Below are 24,105 nucleotides of genomic sequence, written 5' to 3'. Positions count from 1 at the left end.
AGGATCAAAAGATTAAAGACTTGGGTCAATGGAGTATATTCTAAGGCTGCCAAATTATCAAAACGTTACTATCTGATTATGTGAATATCTAAAAAGAGTGAAATGATATCTAGTTAGGAATGAAACAAATGTTGGGTTTTTTGTAAGTTTTATGAATTAAAATATGCATTTTTCAGATAGAGTTTAATGATTCTTTTGTTTTTTAGGTTGCTGTGAAAATAATAGACAAAACTCAGCTAAATCCTACCAGTCTACAAAAGGTATTTAATTAATTTAATAAGTAATTAGAATGTGAGTTTATCATTAATATATGATGTTCTGTAAAATCAGTCATTCTAAATTTTCTGTTAGCTACAATTCTACATTTCATCAATATGTGAAGAAAAGACATGATATAAAATGTAATGTTTATGACTTACCAAGTAGTTGCTTGAAAACTATCTACTACTTAAATACATGTACCATATGAAAGAAATTTATCTCTTCTATTCAATAGAATAAAACCTTGTATCATACATATTCAGGATTTGAAATATTCAAATATTTTGAAGTATTTTCAAGTATTCAGAATTGACCTCTGAAAATTAGACTTATATTAAACGAATAATCCACGTAATGATAGTATCTGATGTCTTAGCTGTTATATAAAATCAAATGGTGGCCTAAGCCATTTAAACTTTTGTGAATTTTCAGATAAAGTACAGAGACCTTGCTGGTAAGCTTTTTAATTAAAAATCTAGTTAGAAGTTAATATTGTTCGTAGGTAAGTTTCCTTTTATTGCTTCATTTGCTCTTATTCCTTCTTCCACAAGAACGACTAGTCTTTCAGATAACTCACAGTAAAAAATAAGAATGTTTCTTTAAAGGATGAAAATAGGAAACAACATAGAGAGAAAAGAAAGCAGTTAGGACGGGGATTGCCTTAGCAAACCAAAGCTGTTTCCTGTTACTTCATTAATTACTTAAATGAGAAAATTTTCTCAGATGCGCATTTTAGTACTTTAAAAATGAAACGAATGTTTTAACATTTATGCCATATATGATAGGTTTGTATCGAGTGAGAGAATGTACATTGTGACTTTTATTAGAATATAATGGGACCATTGTCACATATGTAATTTTAACACAGACGACTTTGAATTCCTAAAACAGAAAGAATCTTATAAGAAATTGTTAGTATGCTGTGCTTACATCTGCTATGATTGTAGCGTTAGATTAAAAATTTAGGTTTGTGTTATTCAAACTTTCTTCTCATTTGGCTCAGTCCCAGATTTCTTCTTAGAGCTCTGCCTTTGTACTTATTGGAGATTCTTTTGAAAATTTGATAACCAGTTTAACTTTTCATAACACTGATATTTCTGCCCAGTAAGAACATGAAAACTTTGCTGGGTTCGTCTTTTTCTATGAATGTGAGATAATGTATTCTAAGTTTCTTCTGGGAGAAAGTTTCTTCTAGCACCAGTCTTTTTGCTAACCATGATGCATTTGTGTAAGTGACAAAAAGACATCTTCCCTGGACCAATTAACTATGCAAAGATGCTGTTTTTTACTGGGCTGGAACCACAGTGGGATATGTCTTTGCCCACCCGTGTGCTGGGAATCCATTTAAAATGCACAGACTGCGTAACTATACGCAGTGTCCCTGTCCGTGGCTCACCAGCTTTTCTACTTTTCCTGTATTTAGCTGTGGATTACCCTAGCAAATTGAGTGATTTTAAGTGGCATCTAGAACTACTCAGGCCTGTTGTGCTAGCTGGAATACACAGTAATGCGGCTCCTACTCTGTCTTTTCCAAGGTTGTATAAACAAAGTTGTACTTACTGAAACATGTGAACATGAGACTGAATGTTGCTTTCTTTATCTGAATAACTAAAATGTGTACTTCTTGATGATAAGTGATTTCTGTCATATAGTCTACTAATCTTGTTGATAAAGTATTGCTTTTCCAAATAGGCATATAAAAAATGATACAATTTTGTTTTCTCTAATCCGTGAAAATAAAAATAAAGATGAAGACTCACTAAATGTAGCCAGTACACTGTGTGTGTGTGATTGTTTTTTTAAGTGATTTACATGTATGTTGATAGATTTACTTTCTTTTAGAAGTTCTGAAGAAAAAACAGATCAAGTCTTCATTAATTCTCATGTGTTTAGAACATTCAGCATTTGACCTTTCCCATTTAGGCAGTGGCATCTCCCAGTCAGTCAGACCTAAAAGTGATGGAATGTAAAACAATCCATTTTTCCCTAGCATTGAAAAAGATAGTAAAATTTGCCTCCATGTCTTAGGTATACTCATTAAAAGGCAGGTAATTATCGCACATTTATATGAAATAAGGATTCATTGTAATCTCACTTCTAGAAGTGTTTGGGTAAATTTGTTCTGGTTTGATCTGAATTTAAGCTGATCCCTCTCCTTTACCCTCTTCTGTGTATCAGATATTTATAGGAATTATTGCCTTCCTTTGCAAACATCAATGATAGATAAAAGAATCTAAAGTTGATACACCAACTGCTTAACACTGCCAAAATACAAAGCTCTTAAAAGTGTTTGGTTTTTGGAATTGTTAAGTATCTTTGGCTTCAATATTGTTCCCATAATATGCTATTATTTGTATTACATATTTTGAATTAATGGAATCCAATTTAATTAGTTTTCATAGTTAAAAAGTATTTAAGGTAGATGCTATTTTTAGTTCTTCCTCTTCAAAGCATTAGTTCTGCCTCATATAATAATGTATTTTAGAAGAGGGTCCATGAACCATACTAGTGATTCCGGTTTTTTTTTTTTTTTTTTTTTTTTTTTTTTTTTTTTTTTTTGAGATGGAGTCCCTCTGTGTTGCCTAGGCTGGAGTGCAGTGGTGCTATCTTGGCTCACTGCAACCTCCACCTCCCAAGCTCAAGCGATTCTCCTGCCTCAGCCTCCTGAGTAGCTGGGACGGCAAGCACATGCACCACACCCGGCTAATTATTTTTGTTTGTTTGTTTGTTTGTTTTTTTAGTAGAGACGAGGATGGTCGCAATCTCCTGACCTCGTGGTCTACCCACCTCGGCCTCCCAAAGTGTTGGGATTACAGGCATGAGCCACCATACCCGACCTCCTGGGGTTCTTTTAAACAGCCTACTAATGTTGAAGGAAAAGCAAAACAATGAAACAATATTTTTCATAGTTCATAAATTTGAAATGTTGTAGGATCATTTTCTCAGAGATATCACTAGTTTTGAAACTCGGGCACATCAATTTATGCAAAGATGGCAAAGTTTGTGTCAAGTCTGTCTCAGCTTATAGTCACGGGGTGCAGTTAATCTCTGCTAACATTTTTGTATCTTCCGTGTATTATTTAATAATTTACATTTTCTATTGTTTTACTGTGTTATTTTATGTTCCAAATTCACAAAAGTGGCTAAGTAGTTCAGAAGTGATTTCCTAACTAGTAAAATCTGTAATGAAAATAAAAACAAGACTTACTACAACTCAGAATTACATCATTATATAATAGATGACTGCTGTGTTCAAGTTTTATAGAATGTGAATCGCTTTGCTAGGACAGTGATTTTACACAAACAGGAAAAGGGTAAAAAATTTAAATTATTGAATTCTGAAAATTAGACTTTATTAAATGAATTATCAATTTACCACTCATGTCTGGTGTGTTACCTGTTATATAAAATGTTGTCAAATGGTGGCCTAAGCCATTTAAACTTTTGTGAGTTTTTGAATAAAGCTCAGAGACCTCTCTGGTAAGCTAATTAAGTTTTCCAGAATATCTGCAAAATAATCTTTGTCATGTTGAAGAATTTCATAACGAAAGGTAGAGAGGAGAACAGAACCATGGGAGCAATATTCAAAATTCAATATGTTTTAGCAAATTATCAGAAACCAAACTTGTAAAACCAATCACAAAATTATTGACAAATATTTTTATCAAGGAGCGAGCAGAAGAAGTGCTTTGGAAGTATTCCTTAACAAATGTTACTATTGGACATATACTGAAATATCAGCTACTCTCACATGTACATGCTATACAGCATATTTCACTTTATAGCTGAACAAAACCACTTATGTGCTGAGTACTTCTTTCATACAGTTCTTGTCACATGTGTGGATCATTTGAAGGAACAATTTGGCTAGTTCTTACTTGGGCCAACAAAAACATAAGTAATAAGAGAATTATTATTTTGTGAAATGGTATGTAGACTGCATATCTTTTAATCAATAATGATGAAATACCCCTAGAGCTTTTTTGAGGGTTAAAGGTGGGGATATTCTGCAAGGAATAATACTGCCATGTGAATAAATAAGATTATGCCTAATACCCAGTTACCCACTGTTTCATTCTCCATGAAATTAGTGGTCGGCAAGATACTTTTAATTTTGATTTGATTTTGGACAAAATATTGAAAACAGAGTTTAACATAAAATCATATGAAGAATTGGTGGGAAGTATACTTTTCACGCTGAAATATGAGGATTTTGAGGGAAAAGGTGTTTAAACAAGTGTTTTAAAGGTGATACCAATAATATTAATATCTGGCTAAAATATCAACAGTTTAAATGTTGAGGATGTGATCATCAGATTTGCTGAGAAAACCAAACGGTGCAGTTTAGTGACCAAAAATCTGACTTTTCTAAACTTTGTTAGCCTTCTTTAATTACTGGAGAAAGGGCTCAATGACATATAATTGGTCATTTTTAACATACAGATGTGCATCCAAATATGAAAATATCTTCCAGAGCAAGCATATCCAAAGAGTATATCAAAATCTGTTTGCTAATATCCCTCAAATTAAAACTTCCAGTCTTTCAGATTTTGAGTTTAATAAGCTCAACAACCTAGAATTTGACAGCCATACATAATCTTCAGGGAGGAATATCTCTTTAAGGTTAGATTTAGTAATCATTCTGAATGTCTTGAGAATTATCTGAAACATTACCTAATGCTTATTCATTTTCCCAATCTATGACTGTGACTTGGGGATTTTCAGTCTTGCTGATTTTATTTCTTATATCTCTTTTGAAAATATCTGCTTTTATCTTTCTCCATCATGACCAGTTTAGACAAAGTCACTGTTATCTTCTTGTAGCCTTCTAACTGCATCCATTTTATGTATGTATGTACGTACACACACACACACACACACACACACACACACACACACACAGAGAGTTTAAAATGTAATACATAGAGTTTAAAAGTCGTCAAGGATGCAAAATACGTCTGTGAATATCCTATCCCTTTGTTTAAACTTTCACATGGCATTTTATTGTTTGTAGTCCAAAAATCAAATTCATTAACATGGTATAAAGGTCCTACCTTCCTTTTCTACCTCATGGATCATGAACTCCCCATAGCTTCTCTTCACTCTCCTCTTCCCCAACTCCTGCAGCTTTAGTGATTTTCATCTGCTCCTATTCATACTCTATTCCAGTTACCAGGCCTTTGCAACTTTCTCCCACCTGGGTAAGGCTTATCTCCCCTCTTCCCTTAATTAGTCCTTACTCATTCCTCCCATTTCAGCCTAGAGTCACTTCTTCAGGGAAAACTTTCCTATTCCCCTGACAGTGTTAAATCCACTTAACCTCCATAAAATCAAGCACTCATAACCAAGTTATTTATAAATAATCACTTCTGTTTTTATTTGTTTTGGTTTTGGTAGTCATTTTGTTGATTTGTTTGTTGATGCTTTTTGTTTCTGATGTTTTGGGTTTAATGCCTGTATTCTGCGTCTAACTCCGAAAACCTCTATCCTAATTGCTTGGTTTTTAATAGCTGCAAAGCATCCATTTCTGTGTTCTCAAGAAGCTGCTTAAGATATACTGAAATCAGTGTGGAAGAATTTTCTGTTGAGGGAAATGAAGGAGGCTTAGAGTATTTAAGTCACCTATGAAGTTTAACCATCTGGCTGTTTTAAAAATCACAGTCTTTTTTCTTATTTAGTTATTTTAAGAGTCATATTTTCATGTTTTTCTAAGCTTGGCTGTTTGTTGATATAATAAACTAGTCTATTTTAATTTTGGATGGGGACTTCAAAATGTCTTTCCCATTTTAAAAAAGTTGCTTTCTCATGATGTTTATTTATTACACTAAAATGTTTTATTCTAATCTTGTTTTTAAAGAAATAAAACATCACAGCTACAGTTGAAGCCCCATGTGTCATTTCTTGCTTCCAGTCTTGTCTTTTCCTACCTAAAAATAACTACTATTCTGAATTTGGTCTTTCTTATTCCCATTCAAATTTTTAAAAACTTTTTTTTACATATGGTTGTACTTAAAATACAGTATATTTGTTATTTTAAAATGTCCTATCTTTCTGTAACCGGATTTTTTCATTTAACATTGTCTTATAGTTTATTCAGGCTAGTTATATAGTCTTACTCTTTCTTTCTCCCCCCCCCCCTTTTTTTTTTGAAACAGAGTTTCACTCTTGTTGCACAGCTGGGAGTGCAATGGCGTGATCTTGGCTTACTGCAGCTTCCACCTCCTGGGTTCAGGTGATTCTTCTGTCTCAGCCTCTCAAGTAGCTGGGATTACAGGCACCCGCCACCAAGCCCAGCTAATTTTTTGTATTTTTAGTAGAGACAGGGTTTCACTATGTTGGCCAGGCTGGTCTTGAACTCCTGACCTCAGGTGATCCACCTGCCTCGGCCTCCCAAAGTGCTGGGATTAGAGGCGTGAGCCACCATGCTTGGCCTTGTTCATTTATTTTTTATTGCTATTGTTGGATCCCATTGTATGAATATGCCGTGGTTTATCCATTTTCTCCTTAATATACTACATCTATTTATTTTCCTGTTAGTGGATTTTATTGTTCTATGTTTGTATTTTATTTTGTTTTTCTAGGTAGTTAAATATTTGTTTTTACTATACAGATAATGAATGACCATTATTGTGTATATCTTTTTGAGAAGATATATAGAGGGATGTCTCTCTCCAAGTAGCGTTGCTGGGTTGAAGGGCATGCATAACCTCAACTTTACTAGATAATGTCAAATTGCTCTCCAATGTAGTTGTACCAATTTTTACTTAAGCCAGCACTGTATGAGATTTACTGTTGCTCCACATTCTTGTCAACACTTTATATTACCATGTTTTAAAACTTTTGCCAACCTTATGGGTGTGAAGTTTTATCTAGTTTTAATTTTAATTTCCATGATTTCTAATGAAATTGGCCATCTTTTCAAATTTAGGCTACTTTTAAGTTTTATATCTTCTTTCTGAAATTATTTAACTTTATATCTCTAACAATTACTTTTACTGAGCACTGATTTATACCCAAAGCTGTGCAGGATCTTAGGAGAGATTCTAGTAATATGAAATTGGTACTGGTTTATAAGAAATTATAAGATTTATAATCTTCTTATAAGAATCTTATAATTATCTATGTGAAGACAAAACTTCGGGAAACTGACACAGGCTATCATTTATAGGATATTTCCTTCTATTACTTTGCAATGAATAATTGGCTGCAAGTTATCAACTTTATAAAGAAATACTGAATAATTATTTTACTGTTGTAGTTATAAATCACCTAATATGTATTCATTTAATTATATTCAGATGTCTTTCTGTGCTGCGATTTCATAGGAAGACCTTAAGAAGTTAGCTTAAATTGTTATAGTGCTGCTAGCAATAATTTTACAAAATACTTGACATCCCAATGAGATGTCTAAGAGCTAAAAAAGAAATGACATGATGATCCTAGAATTTAAAAAGCTGAAAGTTTAATCTGTAGGATTCCGTTAACATAGATAAAATATATACATATACACATAATCCCTCAATAAATGGCACTTCTGAGATAGTCTAGACAAGGACCTAGCAGTCTCTTGGAACTGCATGTCACCTTCAGGGTAAAGCTGCACCCACACTTCATATTAATAGGCCAGTAAACTGTCAAAGATACAGATAGAAGTTTTACAAAGATTGCAGTGTAGACAAAGAAGGGTTCCTAACCCTCCTAAAACCCATATCAGAGCAAAATCCTTGAAAGGTGAAGAAGGCTGTGTTGTAAGGCACAAGAACTATGTGCCAGCCTTCTCCTAGCCCAGTTTACTGTGACTCTGAAGACAGCCTGGAATAGCTCTCTCAGGAGGAACGAGGTCAGCCATTGCCTTTGTCAAGTTCCCAGTGACCACAGTGTGCTCCTTCTGCCTCAAGATCAAGCAAGCGATGCAGAAGTCCTGTGACATTGAGGAGATCAAGGGCAATTTCATCAGACTGGTGAGCAGGTCTGATGGAGAGAAGACTATGTGCATTTGAGTGGCCCCTGACTATGACACTTTGGGTGTAACTAGAATGATGATTGTTTAAGCCATGTCCAGTTGGCTAGTTCTAAAATGGCAGAATTTTCTCATCACAAAAAGAGTACTAGTAGAAGAATGGAAGAGATAGGAAGGAACAAAGAGCAGTTGAGAAGAGACAAGGAAAATGCACATAATCGAGGCAAATGTTGACTGACACTAATGGGGTTTGGCTAATCCTGACCTAAGCTCTAGCCAGGAAAGACCCAATTGAAAAGTCAATATCTCCAAAGAACTGAAGATTGTTTACTAACTTTAGTTATCTGGAACAAAGCCAAGAACCAAGAAGGAAACAATAAAGGCCTCTGAACAACTAGAATAGCTGTGATATATATAGAAGACGTATCACGGGCCTTCACTCCTGACTTATTTTCCTAATTTAACACACAATTCTAGCAAACTCTGGCCTTAATTTCCAGCCTACAGCAAACCTGAAACAGTAAATTCGGAGGGGAATAGTAAATTCAGAGCTCTCTTACTAAATTTACATTTGCTAGCAGCATTGTGTGACATCACAGTTTGAAAATGAGAAAGAAAAAGAACTGAAAATTAACATCAGAAACTCAAATGGCACTACTATTCTTAAAAATACCTCTATTTTTTGTACTTGTACCTGGAGGATATGACACATAGAGTAATTAACTTTGTAAAGAATAACTCTCTGTTTCAAACCTCTTTTCATAGTCTAAATGCCCATTTTAACTCTCTCCACTGACCCAAAGAAGTGTGAAGATTGGCACCTTGCTGATGAGGATCTGCTCTGGGTTAAAAGATCACATATGTATATGTGGCTCTTCCTCTCCCTCTCCCTGCTTCCTTTTGCCTCGTGCAGCTCATGCAGAAAACTCTGCCATTAGCTTCAGTCTCTTTCTTTCATGCAGCCAACTGGAAAATAAAGAGTTAGGCAGGGGTTAAGGGGAGTCCTGGAGAGGAAGAGATATCTTAGACATTTGCTGAAGCCATGTGGTACTTTTCAGTTGGCCAAAATTCTCTAGATTTGGAGGGTTATCATATTAGTCTGCTAGTAGGACCATCACAAAATACCACAGACTGGGTGACTTAACAGAAATTTTCTCACCTTTCTAGAGTCTGGAAATTCAAGATGAAGGTGTAGGCAGGTTTGGTTTCTCCTGAGGTCTTTCTCCTTGGCCTGCACATGACCAGTTCATCCCTGACATTTCTTCCTCTTTTTAGGACACCAGTCATATTGGATTGGAACCCCACTCTTCTGACCTTACTTAACCTTAATTAGCTCCTTGAAGTCCCTGTCTCCAAGTATAGTCACACTGGGCATTAGGGATTCCACATATGACTTTGCGGGGAACACAGTTCATTTCATAACAGAGATCCAAATCCAGCTGACAATTCAAGTGTTTCTTTGGGAGGAGAGATGAATGATGGGATAGGAATCTGGTATTCCATTATCCTTACTCAATATACCATGTAAAACATCCTGATGCTCCTTCTAACAGCAACCATTCTTCGACAACTGCCTATCATTTTTAGTCAACACACACCCAAACCCACACACATCTTATTGTTATCGCTTATGTTTTTTTCTTTCTCTTTGTCCAAAACTGCTGAAGGAGAGGAAACTAAGGATTGAACAATATGCTCAAGACGTCTTTGAGATATAGGAACCCAATGGCTGTGTATTGCTGTTTTAATTGGAATTAAAAATTCCGGTTAAAGTTATGATTAGAACTTTGGCCCTACCTACAACTCTTTTTCTTGCTTCTTCTCCGGATGAAAGTGGAGTGGCCTTCTGTTTAGGTGCTGTTTTTGTTATGGATGCCCCAGTTTTCACAAAATGATTTTAATCCTATCCCTCAGCTCATGTCTATTCTTTGTAGAACGGAATAACTACATTCCAGGTACCAGTCAGGGATTAAATTTACTAACTCATTGCAGTCAAAAGCCCAACTTATGAAATAATTAAATAAACAAAAAAACACCCCAATACTTTTGGAGGAATACCTGAAGAATATGCTGCCAGTCTGTTTCTTTAGATTAGTAGTTCTGAAACATGGAGCTGCCAGGAAACATCAGTATGTTTCTGTTAGTTTTGAGATATGTCCCAGCCGATTCTAAGAGAAAACTACCAAATTTGCCAGTAATTTCATAAAAAGTAACTAGAGTCAATTCAAGATTATTCATATGACAGTGTTGTCTTCGATATTCTGTAATTTGATGTGCTTTGTCAAGACAAGATAAAGAAGAGGAGTTAGAATCCAGAAACCAACATGGCTTATTCATGTGGCTTAATGGGCCACACTTCCTAGTACACAGGAAATGCCTGTGCCCATCAGAGTAAGAAACTACCTCTTTCATAGTGTAGTAAGGAACTGTTAATTGAAAAAAGCAGGTTAAAGTAAGGAGTTATTAAAAGTTATATAAACATTTAATACTTCAATTGTACATACAAATGTATATCAAATGTATATGCATTGATTAATCTTTTCATGTAGGGCCAAAGCTTTTTTCTTTTTTTTTTTCTTTTTTTTTTTTTTTTTTTTTTTTTTTTTTTTTTAGTTTGGGTCTGCCAGTTGTCATTCTGCTTTATTACCTTGTACAGATCACACTCATAAGTTCATAATACACTTCCTACTGTTTCCAGTTTTGTTTTGTTTTAATTAATGAGAGAATTGAATGACACTCAGGCAGCAATTAGAGTAGAAGCCTAGATTTTTTTCCAATCTTTTACATTTATGTTGCCCACACCTAGTTGGACAGCAGTCTAGCAACTTTTGTCTAGTATTTCCAAAGTATTCAGTTTGGTTTGTTTTGTCAAACAACAAACGTGTACTTCATTGGTTTATGTAAAATTTGTATTGGACAGACTTTGAGGCAGCCCTCATGATACCTGCCTTCTGATGTTCACACTTTTGCATTATCCCTTCCCCTTGATTGTGAACAGGACCTATGACTGACTTGCGTCTAACCAGTGTGATAGGGAAAAGGTGATGGAATTTCACTCTCATGATTATATTATATTATGTAAGACTGTCTTGCTAGCAGACTTGCTCTAGAGACTATACTTGCTGGCTTAAGAAAGTAAATAGCCATGTTGGAGAAGTCCACTTGGCAAGGACCTATGGACAGTCTCTTAATAGGTAAGGATGACCCCTAGCTAACAGCCACCAAGAAGCCAGGGTCCTCAGTACTAATAGCTAAAAAGAAATGAATTCTGCCAGTAACCTGGGTTAGCTCAGAAGTAGATTTTTCCCTAGTCAAATATCCAGATGAGAACCATCCTGGACAACACCTTGATTGCAGCCTTATGAGACCTGAGCAGAGGACCCAGTTAAGTCTTGCTTGGATTACGGAGCCACAGAAACTGCAAGGCAACAAATGTGTGTTGTAAATTGCTAGGGTATGGTACTTTGTTACTCATCAATAGGAAACTAATATATTAAAGTATCTATTTCCAGTAGTAACTGCAACTGGCAAACATGTTTGGGACCTAGATAACCTCTGGTAAGCATGGTACTCAGCTGCTTGCAGTGTAAGGCTGCAGGGAACACCACTAGCCAAGAGCATTATGGGTGCACAGATGTCACTGTGTGTTGCAGAGGAAATGTAGAGAAAAGATTGGCAGGTTAGTTCAGTAGAGGCCAGTTACAAAGATGTCTGATACACTGAAGTGCTGAGTTGTGAATTTTTAAGTCATTTCCTACAGCTTAACAAATAAATAAAATTTTAACAAGAAAACAAGAATAGATGAGGAAAGTAGAAGTGGTAATTCATTTAGATATTGTATATGAGTATAGGAGAGCAAGACTGATGCCAGGGACTTTTCTGTTAGAGATATATAATAGCGATAATACAAATAAATTACAAATGAAACATAATAGTGCTGCTTATATTAATAGCAAGTTCATAAACTTTAAAATCTATATCTTATAGCAAAACCAAAATAAGTACTGTTTGTGTTTATTCTTTATAATATGTCCTTGGAGGCTTGGGGAAAACATTATTTTTTAAAAATAATGTTCAATTTTTTAAATTACCTTAGTTACACTTAAGCATTTTTTCTTATAAAATGACTTTTAAATGTTTAAATGGCTGACTACTCAGTGCTTATAAAATGATTTTATGAAAGTCATCAAATAATAAGCTACCATATTTGACTTTCTGGAAAAAATTACTTGGTTACATTAAAACCTAGAATCATCAGATTTGGGAATTTTGGTTTTATAGCTATATGTGAATCTTGTCTGCTCATATTACATGTGAATTTTATCTGCTCGTGCCACAGTAAGAAAAAAATAGATTGAAATAAGAAGTCTAGATCTTCTGCAAATCTAACCCGTAGAGCCCCACCCCTACTATCAGCCTGGGAGTCTCTGGGCAGTGGTCACCTGATGAGGTGCCCCCTTGTTTCTCTTTGGGGTTCTCAGGGAGGTGAGTCTGGGGCGGGTTAGGTAGGCAGAGAGGAGGCTCAGGTGGAGTCAGAAGCCAAGGTAAAATCCCTGAAAGTGTTCTGAGGGGACTACCTGCTCAGACCAAGGGACCCCATGGAGCTCCATTTCTGTTGTCAGTCCTGGGTAGGCCCAGGCAGGGGTGGCATCCTTTCTGTGTCAGAACGAGAGGCCCCCTCAGCCCTCACTCTGGATAATCACCCAGATTCCAGGCACATTCTCCTCTGCTGACCTGAGGGCCGCCACTCAGACCAAGGCCCACACCTCCCTGAGACCTCTGAGGAGGAATTGAGGGAATATGACTTCTGGCTCCCTCTGCCCAGGACCTCCAGGACTGCCCACGGTAAGGACCCTTTCTCTGATGTGACAAATTAGAATCAACAAGATATTTAATGAACATTCTACGTTTCCTACTGTCCACAGGCATCTGGTATTATTGAGGATTCGAACAGGCTTCTAAAAATTGGCTTGAAAAGGCTTGAAAATGAACAACTCGATTAACACATAGGTGAAGGATCTGAACAGACACCTCATCAAAGAAGTTATACAGATGGCAAATAAGCATGTGCAAAGATACTCCATATCATATGTCATCAGAGAAATGATAATTAAAACAATAATGAGATACTGCTACATACCTATTAGAATAGCGGAAGGCCAAAACACAGCACCAAATGCTGGCAAGGTTGTGGAGCAACAGGAACTCTCATCTGTTGCTGGTGGAAATGCAAATGGTACAGCCACTTTAGAAGAGAGTTTGGCAGTTTCTTACAAAACTACACATACCTTTCCATATGATCCAGCAGTTGTACTCCTTGGTATTTACCCAAGGAAGCTGAAAACTTACATCCACACAGAAACTTGCACATGGATGTTTATAGCAGCTTTAGTCATAATGGTCATAACTTAAAGCAACCAAGATGTCCCTCAGTAAGTGAATGGATGAGTAACCAGTGGTACATCTAGACAGCAGAATATAATTTAGCACTAAAGGGAAATAAGCTATCAAGCTATGAAAAAAATTGGAGGAACCTTAAATGTGTATTACTAAGTAAAAGCCAATCTGAAAAGGCTACATGCTGTATGATTTCAAGTATATGACATTCTGGAAAAGGCAAAACTGGTGACAATAAAAAGATCAATGGTTGCCAGAGGTTAGGGAAAAGGGAGGGATGAATAGGTGGAACACATGATTTTCAGAGCGGTGTTAGTATTAGTCTAGGTAATACTAAAATGATGGGTACATGTCTAAACCCATAGAATGTATAGTAGTAGCAAGAGTGAGCTGTAATGTAAATGTGAACTTCCAGTGATAATGATGTGTAGGTCCATTGATTATAACAAATGTACCTCTCTGGTTTGGGATGTTGATGGTGGGGGAGGCTCTGCATGTTTGGGGACAGGGAGTATATGAAAACTCTTTGTACTTCCTGCTCAATTTTGCTGTGAACCTAAAACTGCTATAAAAATAAAGTCTATTATGTGTGTGTGTATCGTAGATATGTATATGTATGTATGTATATGTATATAAAATGACATCCGATGCTACTTTCTTTGACTTTTCCTGGTTCACATACTGAATTTGGTCAGTGAATGCAGCTGTCTCTCTGTGGGTCAGATGCTCAGTTCTGACAAGCAGTCAGTAGCATGCTAATAGCTAACTGCTTTTTAAAACCTGTTAGCCTTGTTTGGGAGGTGAAGAGTTCAAAACTCTGAGGAATGCTTCTGGGTGAAGGCTGACTCCTGTTGTCCAAGGCTACAAATAGCAAAATCATCAGTTACAGTGACTTGGAGCTCAAAGGGGCCATTAGGACTGTGGAGCACAAAGGTAGAGCAGACGAGGCTCAGAGTAGGCACTTTGAGAGTCATGAGATAAGGCTAGAGAGAGGTAAATAGGATCTTGATATTTTCCAGAGTCTGGTAGCCAGTGTTCAAGGTTAGGGGTTTTATTCTAATGGCATTGAGAAACCACCAGTGGATGTTAACTAGTGGATAACATATTGGAGGATGGGAGGATAGAAAAGATGTGTGGATAACAGATTGGAGGATGGGAGGGTAGAAAAGAGAGTCAGAATGTTTGTACCAAGACCAGTGGGATTCAGTGTGACAATGGTGTCAGTATGGATGGGTAGACATTGGTGGATTTGAAATAAATTGTGGAGGTATCAAATTTGGTGTGAGAACTCAAGTATTGGGTTTGAATTTCTGTGAGACAGCCAAGTGACAACATTGAGTAGGTATATATGGATTGGATATAAATGTTGGGATGAGAAAGTTAAATTTAGGAGTCAACAACAAATCGATGATATTTGAAGCCATGATAAATCATTAGGAGAAACATGTATTTGAGAAGATAAAGGGGACTAAGGGCTGAACCCTGATGAGCTCCATGTTTAAAGGTTGAGTAGAGTGGGAGAGGTTTAGTGGAAGACTGAGAGGGGCCACTTAGGCAGGAGGATGGTCAGGAAGATGTGCTGTCAGAGCCAGAACAAGAGATGATCTCAGGTGTACTGAAGACCATGTGTACTGAGAGGTTAACCCGCATGCTCTTTGTCCCAAATTTGAAATGAAAATGTGTTTCACAGTTACAGAAAGTACTTGTCTTGAACATGAATGAATCCACCTTTATATTTTATTTACTGGTAGGTAATTTTTAATTATTAAAGTTGTAAGTATCATGGACTTTATAAAAAATTATTTGTATGAATATACATATGCACACATACAGACTCCCTGGGTTTGTGTAGGAATTATTGAGAATAGCTAGTGAAAGCAAGCTTTTTCGTTGCAGGTAAGCCTTAAGTTACTTTGTTTTAATTGGGGTGAACATGTATTGATGCATTTTTGCACATTTTATTTCTTTCCTTAAATTGTGGTAAAATATACCTAACAAAATTTACTGTTTTAACCATTTTAAGTATACAATTCAGTGGCATTAAGGTGCATTTACATTGTTGTTCAGACATCACCATCAATCTCCAGAATGTTTTTCATCTTCCAAAGCAGAAACTCTGTACTCATTAAACAGTAACCCGCCCAGTGCCCCATCCTTCCAGCCCCTGGCAACCATCATTCTACTTTACATCTCTATAAATTTGACAACTCCACTCTAGGTACCTTATATAAGCATAATCATACAGTGTTTGCCCTTTTGTGACTGGCTTATTTCACTTAGCATAATATCCTTAAGGTTTATCCATGTTGTATCTATCATGTCTCAGAATCTCCTTCCTTTTTAAGGCTGAATAATATTCCATTGTTTGTATAGACCACATTTTGTTTATCTCTTCATCTGTTGATAGACTCTGGTTGCGGGGCTATTGTGAATAATGCTACTATGAACATGGGTGTACTAGTATCTGCTTGAGTCTCTGCTTTCAATTCTTTGGGTATATGACATATATCCAGAAGTGGAATTGCTAAATCACATGGTAATTCTATTTTTAATTTCTTTAGGAACTGCTATATATTTTTTTCATGGAGGCTTTATCGTTTGTCATTCCCATCAACACTGCAGAACTGTTCCAGTTTCTCCACATCCCCACCAACAGTTGCTATTTTCTGGGTGGAGTTTGGGGTTGGTTTTTGATAGCAGTCATCCTAATAGATGTAAGGTGGTACCTCTTTGTGGCTTTGATCTATATTTCCATAATGATTAATAATGTTCAACATCTTTTTGTGTTCTTTTGGCTATTGCGTATCTTTGCTGGAGAAATGTCACCTCTGAAAGCAGTAACTTTAGATTTTATTCTGATAAAATGCATATGTCTTAATATACTTTCAGAATATCACCAATTTTTGGTTCTCCTATTTTCTTGAACAAATTGCTTTATTTGGAATCTAACACATACTCAAAGACATGGAGAAAATAATACCAAATTATGCTTTTGAAAACGTGCCCTATATTGTTTAAAAGTAAAATGAAAAGCAGGGAAATTTTAACATTTGTGTTTCAAGTCACTTCTTGTCATTTTGTTTTATATAAATTAGTAAATGCATTTTATTGTTCTTTAATGTTATTCTACAAATCTACCTAAAAACCTTACTGAATCTTTCATTTAAATGTCTGATCAGTCAGTAGAGAGGACTTTCAAGAGTCAAACCCCTAAGGAAGGTGGTTTCTGGGTAAAAATCATATGAAAGAGCATTTAGTTTCATTTTCACAGTGTTTTTCTTTTGTACCTTTTCATAAGGAGTGGGTAAATAATTGTAAGTTTTTTGCATATAGTGTATTCACACACCACTCACACACACACACAGAGACCATTTGAGTTCATCTACTTAAAATTCTTTTAGAAACCAAGTCACAGCGAAGTTAATGTCATAGTCTAAGTTAACATAGCTTGTTGCACAGAGTTGGGACTGAGAAAATACCTTGTTTCAGTTCATTGTCAGAATCCTGTAGCATTTTATAAGCAGATTAATTTCTTCAAATAAATATTTTAATTGGCTCTCTGCTTGCTTGTTTTTTTTTTAACAGAAATATGTCTACCTGTTTTCTTTAACAGTTATTTCGAGAAGTACGAATAATGAAGATACTGAATCATCCTAATATAGGTATGAAATCTATATATACATATATATATAAAATCAGCAATGAAGTGTTTTCCTTAATTTGAGGGTATTTGAAAAGACACAATGTTTAAGGATAGTTTATTTAAGCAGAAGAAAAGTGATAACCTGAATGATAACCCAGGAAAGTGATACTTTGGGTAAAAATAGATTACAAAGAAGCTAACTGGAGGCTAGAGATTGCTGTTTTCTGCTACCTTGCTATCTTCTGCTCTCCACTAAAATAATTGATATCATTCGGAATTAATGCATACAATTTTTTTTAAAATTTCCTGATTAAATGTCTCTCAATTTAAAAAAAGAAAATGTCTTTTTGGCTGGGCATCGTGGCTTATGCCTGTAATCCCAGCATTTTGGGAGGCTGAGGCAGGTGGATTGCCCCAGTTCAGGAGTTTGAGACCACCCTGGGCAACATGGCAAAACTCTTCTCACAAAAAAAAAGAAAGAGAAAAAAAGAAAAAAAGATTAGCGCCAGGCGTGGAGTGGTGGCCACACCTGTAGGCCCGGCTACTCAGAAGTTGAGTGGGGAGGATTGCTTGAGCCTGGGGAGGTGGAAGGTTTGGCAGGCCGAGCCAAAAAGGATCGCGCCATTTGGGCAATCCAGTAGACGCAACAGAGACCCTGTCTGCAAGAAAAAAAAAGGAGCGAAAAAAAAAAAAAAAAAAAAACAGCTCGTAAAGTGAGAATTGCAGGTCATTTAGGTATGTCATTCATTAAAAAAAAAAAAATGACTTTCGAAAGTATTTTGAATGCTATGCCTGATTTGATCATGAGTTTAACAGCAAAAATAACTGGCATTTTAAAAAGAAAATAGAAGGTTTGTGAATGTCAATGTTAGTAAGAATTTTTCAGTAAATTCTGGAATGGCTCCCATCTGTTACAATAGAGCTTATTGATTAGATATATTATTTGGATGAAATCATTGAGGTGTGAGAAGGTAAAATTCTTTTAAAATCTGTTGTTTTTTTTCAGAACACTTTTTTTTTTGGCACCATTTAAAAAAATCTTATCGTTGTATATAGTTTTTGTTTTAAAGGCTTATTTTGTGGTGACTATTTCAACTAGGCATAAATTTGAATAATTCGGTAGTTTTTTTCTAACCAGAAAACTTTGTTATAATATGACAGAAATACAGAAATTCCTTTTGTTTCTGTTAAGCCAAAGATTTATTTTAACATTTTATAATGCTGCACTGTAATAATAACATAGTTCTCTTTTTAAACTTCAATTTAAATTCTATTTTTCTGATTTTAAGAGTTCTTTTATTACCTTATTCTAATTTGAAAAGTAATGGCTTTTAATCCTAGAAACTTAACTTTTCAACTCAAGAAGTTGGTTCTAAATCACTTTGTGGTAAGTAGTTTTCTGTCATAGGAGTAATAATCTTTGAGAGACTTTTGAACTTAAAATTGTGATTAATAATGTTTAGTAAATAGTCAAGTTTTCTACTAGTTTAGTATTACCTTAGATTTTCTTAAAGCATATTCAATCTGTGCTAAGAGTTATAGAGTTGTATCTCTAATTTTTTTTTCAGTAAAATTGTTTGAAGTTATTGAAACAGAGAAGACTCTCTATTTAGTCATGGAATACGCGAGTGGGGGTAAGAATGAGGGTGATTGAAAAGTTCTCTTTGCTGAGACATACAGAAATATTAACACCTAAGGGTTCATTATGACATTTATGTCTTCAGTGTTGTTAATGAATCTATTGTTTTATTTAAATGCTTTCAAATTACATCTTAAGAAAAATTCAATGTTTACTTTTAAGACCTTTTGATCCTACATAATTATAAATGGAATTTTTGGCTTATTTACAATTTACTTAGGGACATTTTTTGAAACGTTAAATTTGTATTGTCATCTTATAAATGTGTTGATTCTCTTATCTAAATTTTATTATATCATATCATGATTAGAAACTCTTGGCTATCAGCAGGGAATCTCAAGTACAGAATGTATTTAATAAAATCTATAATAAAAGCTTGTTCTAGGTCAGGTGTTTATTTCACTGATTGTTCACATATGACAGATTCTCAATATATATGCCTTTCCAAGATAATTCATAAAATGAATTAAATGTTTCCATTTAAACAAGTATTGATCTATACAGTTTACATGTTAGAGGGCTGAGTTGACAGGGAGATAGCAAGATGCATTTGTAGTAGAATATCACATATGTTTTGACGATCATGATGTCAAAAATAGGAATGATTTTTAAACACTGATATGTAATAGAAAATCACCTTCATCTCCTGCACTTTCCCTTAAACAAGAAATGCGTCAGCTCAGAATCACTTTTCTCTTAGACTTAGGACTTCACTTTCTCAGAAATGAGTTGAAAATTTATGGAATTAATCATTTAATAAGTAAAAATAAAGAATACTTAAAGGGAGGTTTTAAGGGCTCAGGATTTAAGCAACTGAAGAAGAAAGAAGGCATCTGAAATTATTTGACTGATTGATTTTTTGCTAATCGATAGAAAACGTAGTGGTGAACTTATATTGAGCTCTTAGCTAATGAAATTTGTAATTTTTATGGCGATTCAGATTTTGTGTGAACTAGAATAAAAAGGATTTATCTAGTCTATAGCAACTAAACTATATTTATATTGTCTCGTATTTCTTTTTTTAATTTCTTTCTTTCTTTCTTTCTTTTTTTTTTTTTTTGAGACAGAGTCTTGCTCTGTTGCCCAGGCTGGAGTGCAGTGGCGCGATCTCGGTCCACTGTAAGCTCCGCTTCCCGGGTTCACTACGTTCTGCTGCCTCAGCCTCCCAACTAGCTGGAGCTGCAGGTGCCTGCCACCATGCCTGGCTAATTTTTTTGTATTTTTAGTAGAGATGGGTTTTCACCGTGTTCGCCAGGATGGTCTGTATCTCCTGACCTTGTGATCTACCCGCCTCGGCCTCCCGAAGTGCTGGGGTTACAGGCGTGAGCCCCTGCACCCGGCCTGGTATTTCTAAAAAGCTTTCCTATAGATATTAATATATTTAATTGCGTTTGCAGTTGTTTTTACAGATTGAATATTTTAGTCCTTTTTTTTTTTTTGCAAAGCTTTTGTAACCCGAAAAAATATTTCAGTGTAGGTTCTTTTACTTAACTTGAAAATCTATCATTAATGTTTATTATGATAGGATTTTAAAAATTACATTAAAACAACCATGTAAATTTGCATAAAATGGGTATCTATAATAAAAGTAATGAATCTACAAATACCACATAATGAACTGTTTCTCTATTTTTATGTCCTTCAGTTAGGTTGCTGTAATAATCTGTCGCATAGGAACCCCGAATATTATTTTTAGTTTAGTTAGACTCTTTTCTTCCTTTTAGTGATGTAAAGTTTAGAGAAAGGGGCTAGATCCACTTTGATTTGGGAAATTATTATAGACTGCTAAAGTTCTGTAGACACCCTTATGTTTTTATAAAGGCCCACTGCAAGGCTGTATTAATATTAATATGTGTACTGACTTAACGGTTAATGGTAAGTACAGTCAACTCTCTATTGGTGCTAATGAAGGGGAGTAATGGCTAGAGTAAGAGTATGTAAGGCCTTCACCACTCTCCTTCAGTAGCATATTTGGGAGGCACAGTGGGGAGTAGTGTAGAGAAATAAGTACAGGAATTCAGACCATACCAGCTGGTCTCATTAAATTCTGATTCCTGCAATAGGTTTTCTTTGAGTTTTGCAAGTTAGTGATTCTGTGACAAAAACCATCATGGTTCTGTGGCAGTAAATCTAGAATCATTTTCTTGCCTTTTTAATCCATAAATGGCAAGGTGACTCTGGAAAATAAAACACTGAATATTTTCCTCTGAAAATTTCTAGTTGGTTTAGGATCAAACCTGACATGTACACTAGAAAGGTAATGTGAATAAGAGTTAAGTCAGACAACTGCCTCTTTGCCAAGAGTTGATTTTGGTTCACTAATGGAATGAAAATTTTCAGTGATTAGAAAATCAAATAAATCTTTTTTTTTTATTTTGAACCATGTTTAATCCAAAGGAGCCTATTAAAAGTAAGTTTCAGGACTACTGTGGAATGATGTGTTTATTCTTTCTTTTGTTCATTCAAACAACATTCATAAAATGCTTACCATGTATCAGGTAATGTTCTAGGTGCTGGGAATACATGAGTGAGCAAAGACAAAGTCCCTGCCCTCAAGACGCTTACATTCTAGTTGGGGAAGTAAATCGTACACAAACAATATATGATAAGTACAGGATTATGTCATGTAAATACCTGGGGTAAGTGTATTCTAGGCAGTACTTAAGAGTAGATCCAAATTTTTCGAACTCTTGTATATATCTTTCCCAACCTAAACTCACATATCTAGAATTAACTACTATGATGGGTTAACTAGAATTAACAACTATTACCACATATCTAGAATTAACTGCTATGATGAGTCAACTAGAGCATCCATTCATTTCTCTGTTCTCATCATCCCATTTAATCACTTAAATATGCTTAATATTATATAATATGCTATCTAACATTGTAGATATATTAGTTTCATGTGACATACATTCATTACGTATTTGGTTTTTAATATTTTATTTATATCCTAGGATTGATATTGCATATATATATAATACATGTGTATACCTAGGTACAAAAATGCCATTTATTGAGTGCTTACTATATGCCAGTTGCTGTGCTAAGCACATGCATTATTTCATTTAATACTTACAACAACCATGTAAGTAGGCGGTAGGTAGAAACTGAGTCTTAATGAAGTTAAGAAATCTTCCTAATAATGTCTTTCAGTAGTACTTAGGGCTAAAACAAAATTCATACCGAAATTGGTCTGATTCTAAAGTCTGGGTTTTTGTTTTTACCACTTTGCTATACTTTACAAGAACACTTTAAGCCATTTTGTGAGTTTTAATATACATGGATATCTATATGGTACAAATTATAAGGACACAAAATAAATTTAACTCTTATACTAAGATAATATTTTATTTTAAAATTGTGTCTCAAGTTTAATTTAGTTTTAAGCTATTACTAACTAGAGAAAAGGAGAAAACTTACAGACATGTGAAGTAATGGATCCAGTAGAAAATTTCTACAGCTTCTAGTTACTTTTAAATTATTTCACCAAACATTTATCTATCTACTTTGTGTTCTGCCATGGAGATGAAGATGCAAATTAAGTACAGATATTATGATGATGTTCAAGCAATTTACAGTTCATCTGGGGTAATAGAGATACACACACAAAAGATTTAGTTCTCTATAATTTGTGGCTAACTACTGAAATGTATGAAATGAGTAGAGTGAGAATAAACACAGAGTATAGGAAAAGAAAGAAATAAATCAATGTGGATGGAAGTAGTGAGATGGAATTTTATCCAGGCTACGTGACAGGGAGAATTTAAAAGAGCAATCCGACAAAAAACACTTCATCATTTTGTTTGAAACGTAGGCCCCAAATACAAAGCCAAATTTAATTTTTGATTTCCCAGGCTGTGGCTTCCCTTTACTAGAATGAATAATAAAGAGTTGACTGTATTTTTACATAATACTTGAAAGCAGAAAGCAAGTTTTCTTGGTTGTGTTTTTATGACTTATTTTTTAAAGAATTTTGCTAAATCACAAACTGCTGCAGATACTCAATTTTATATGTAATTTTTTCCTTTTTTCTATTCACTTGTTAGTTTGTAATTTACATAAACTAGCAGAAAATTGTGGGCCAAAAGTTTCTTTATAAACAAGGAAAAAACTTGACATTGCATATATATTGTTAACCAAAAATCTATGTATATTTTACTACCTGCTTTACCTTTCTGATTCAGGTGAAGTATTTGATTACTTAGTTGCCCATGGAAGAATGAAAGAGAAAGAGGCCCGTGCAAAATTTAGGCAGGTATGGAAAGTAGTTTTCAACTTTGTTTTACTGATATTTGTAGTGACGTACAATGGACATTATTACAAACTGGACTTCACAGCACACGGTATTTTAAAAAGAAGAATTCCTGCTTTCTTATATTTTTAAGGATGGAAAACTCCTAAAAAATAAACCTTTCTGAATTTAAATTTAAATAGTTGCAGATGGTTATTTTTAGATTGTCATGAAGAGTAAATATTTATAGATGAGACTCACCCTATTAACTCTCTGAGAGTCCTGGAAACATAGACTAGACTGACATAGGAAAAAAATAGTTAACCCTTTGAAGTCTTTATCCAGTAATTATTATAAATTATTACTGGCTTTATATATATAGCATGTATGTGTACTATTTAAAGAGTATTGTATTATATTCTTTTAATTAAAGATGTTTTGGTGTTTAAACTCATTTTTGTAGATTTAAAGAATATGGTCAATTTTATTTAACCAAGTAGGCAAGAAACTTTGCAAAATGTGTCAGAGGAATATGGTAAGATACTCATATTCCCAGTTCAACTTGAATATGACTTATTACAGAAATAAGAAAAAATAAATTTATCTAGAATTTTATTTTTAATTTTTAGAACTGAAGTGATTGAAATAAGCATACATATAAGTTACCATAGAAATAGCAAATTAATGAATTATAAATTGTAAGCATACATATAAGTTACCATAGAAATAGCAAATTAGTGAATTGTAAGTTGTTCATAAAATTTACTAAAGTTTAAGCAGACAATTTACTATATCCTAAACTTTTATTAAATTTAGAATTTTTAAAATGGCTCGCTACTACCTCTTCTGCCTGCATGAACACTTTAATTTTACAATTAAAGAGGTTCTGTAATCAATATGTTGGGAAAAGACCACATACTGATATAAGTCCTTTCTCTAAGATATATACATGTGTGTTAACATGT

The 24,105-nt window shown here is 34.7% G+C and overlaps 1 protein-coding gene across 1 annotated transcript in view; it reads left to right on the top strand.

Moving 5' to 3' along the window:
- Window positions 1-24,105, top strand: part of MARK1 (microtubule affinity regulating kinase 1) — a 140,484-nt gene that overhangs the window by 60,361 nt on the left and 56,018 nt on the right. Inside the window, 4 exon segments of the mRNA XM_017870006.1 lie at window positions 207-260; window positions 17,232-17,280; window positions 18,830-18,895; window positions 23,094-23,164. Of these exon segments, the coding sequence (XP_017725495.1) occupies window positions 207-260; window positions 17,232-17,280; window positions 18,830-18,895; window positions 23,094-23,164 (240 nt within the window).

The sequence above is a fragment of the Rhinopithecus bieti genome, unplaced genomic scaffold (assembly GCF_001698545.2).
Source record: "Rhinopithecus bieti isolate Rb0 unplaced genomic scaffold, ASM169854v2 scaffold_1673, whole genome shotgun sequence".
NCBI classification, from domain to species: domain Eukaryota; kingdom Metazoa; phylum Chordata; class Mammalia; order Primates; family Cercopithecidae; genus Rhinopithecus; species Rhinopithecus bieti.
The sequence above is the reverse complement of the archived record's forward strand: the minus strand, read 5'-3'. Positions and strand labels throughout refer to the sequence as shown.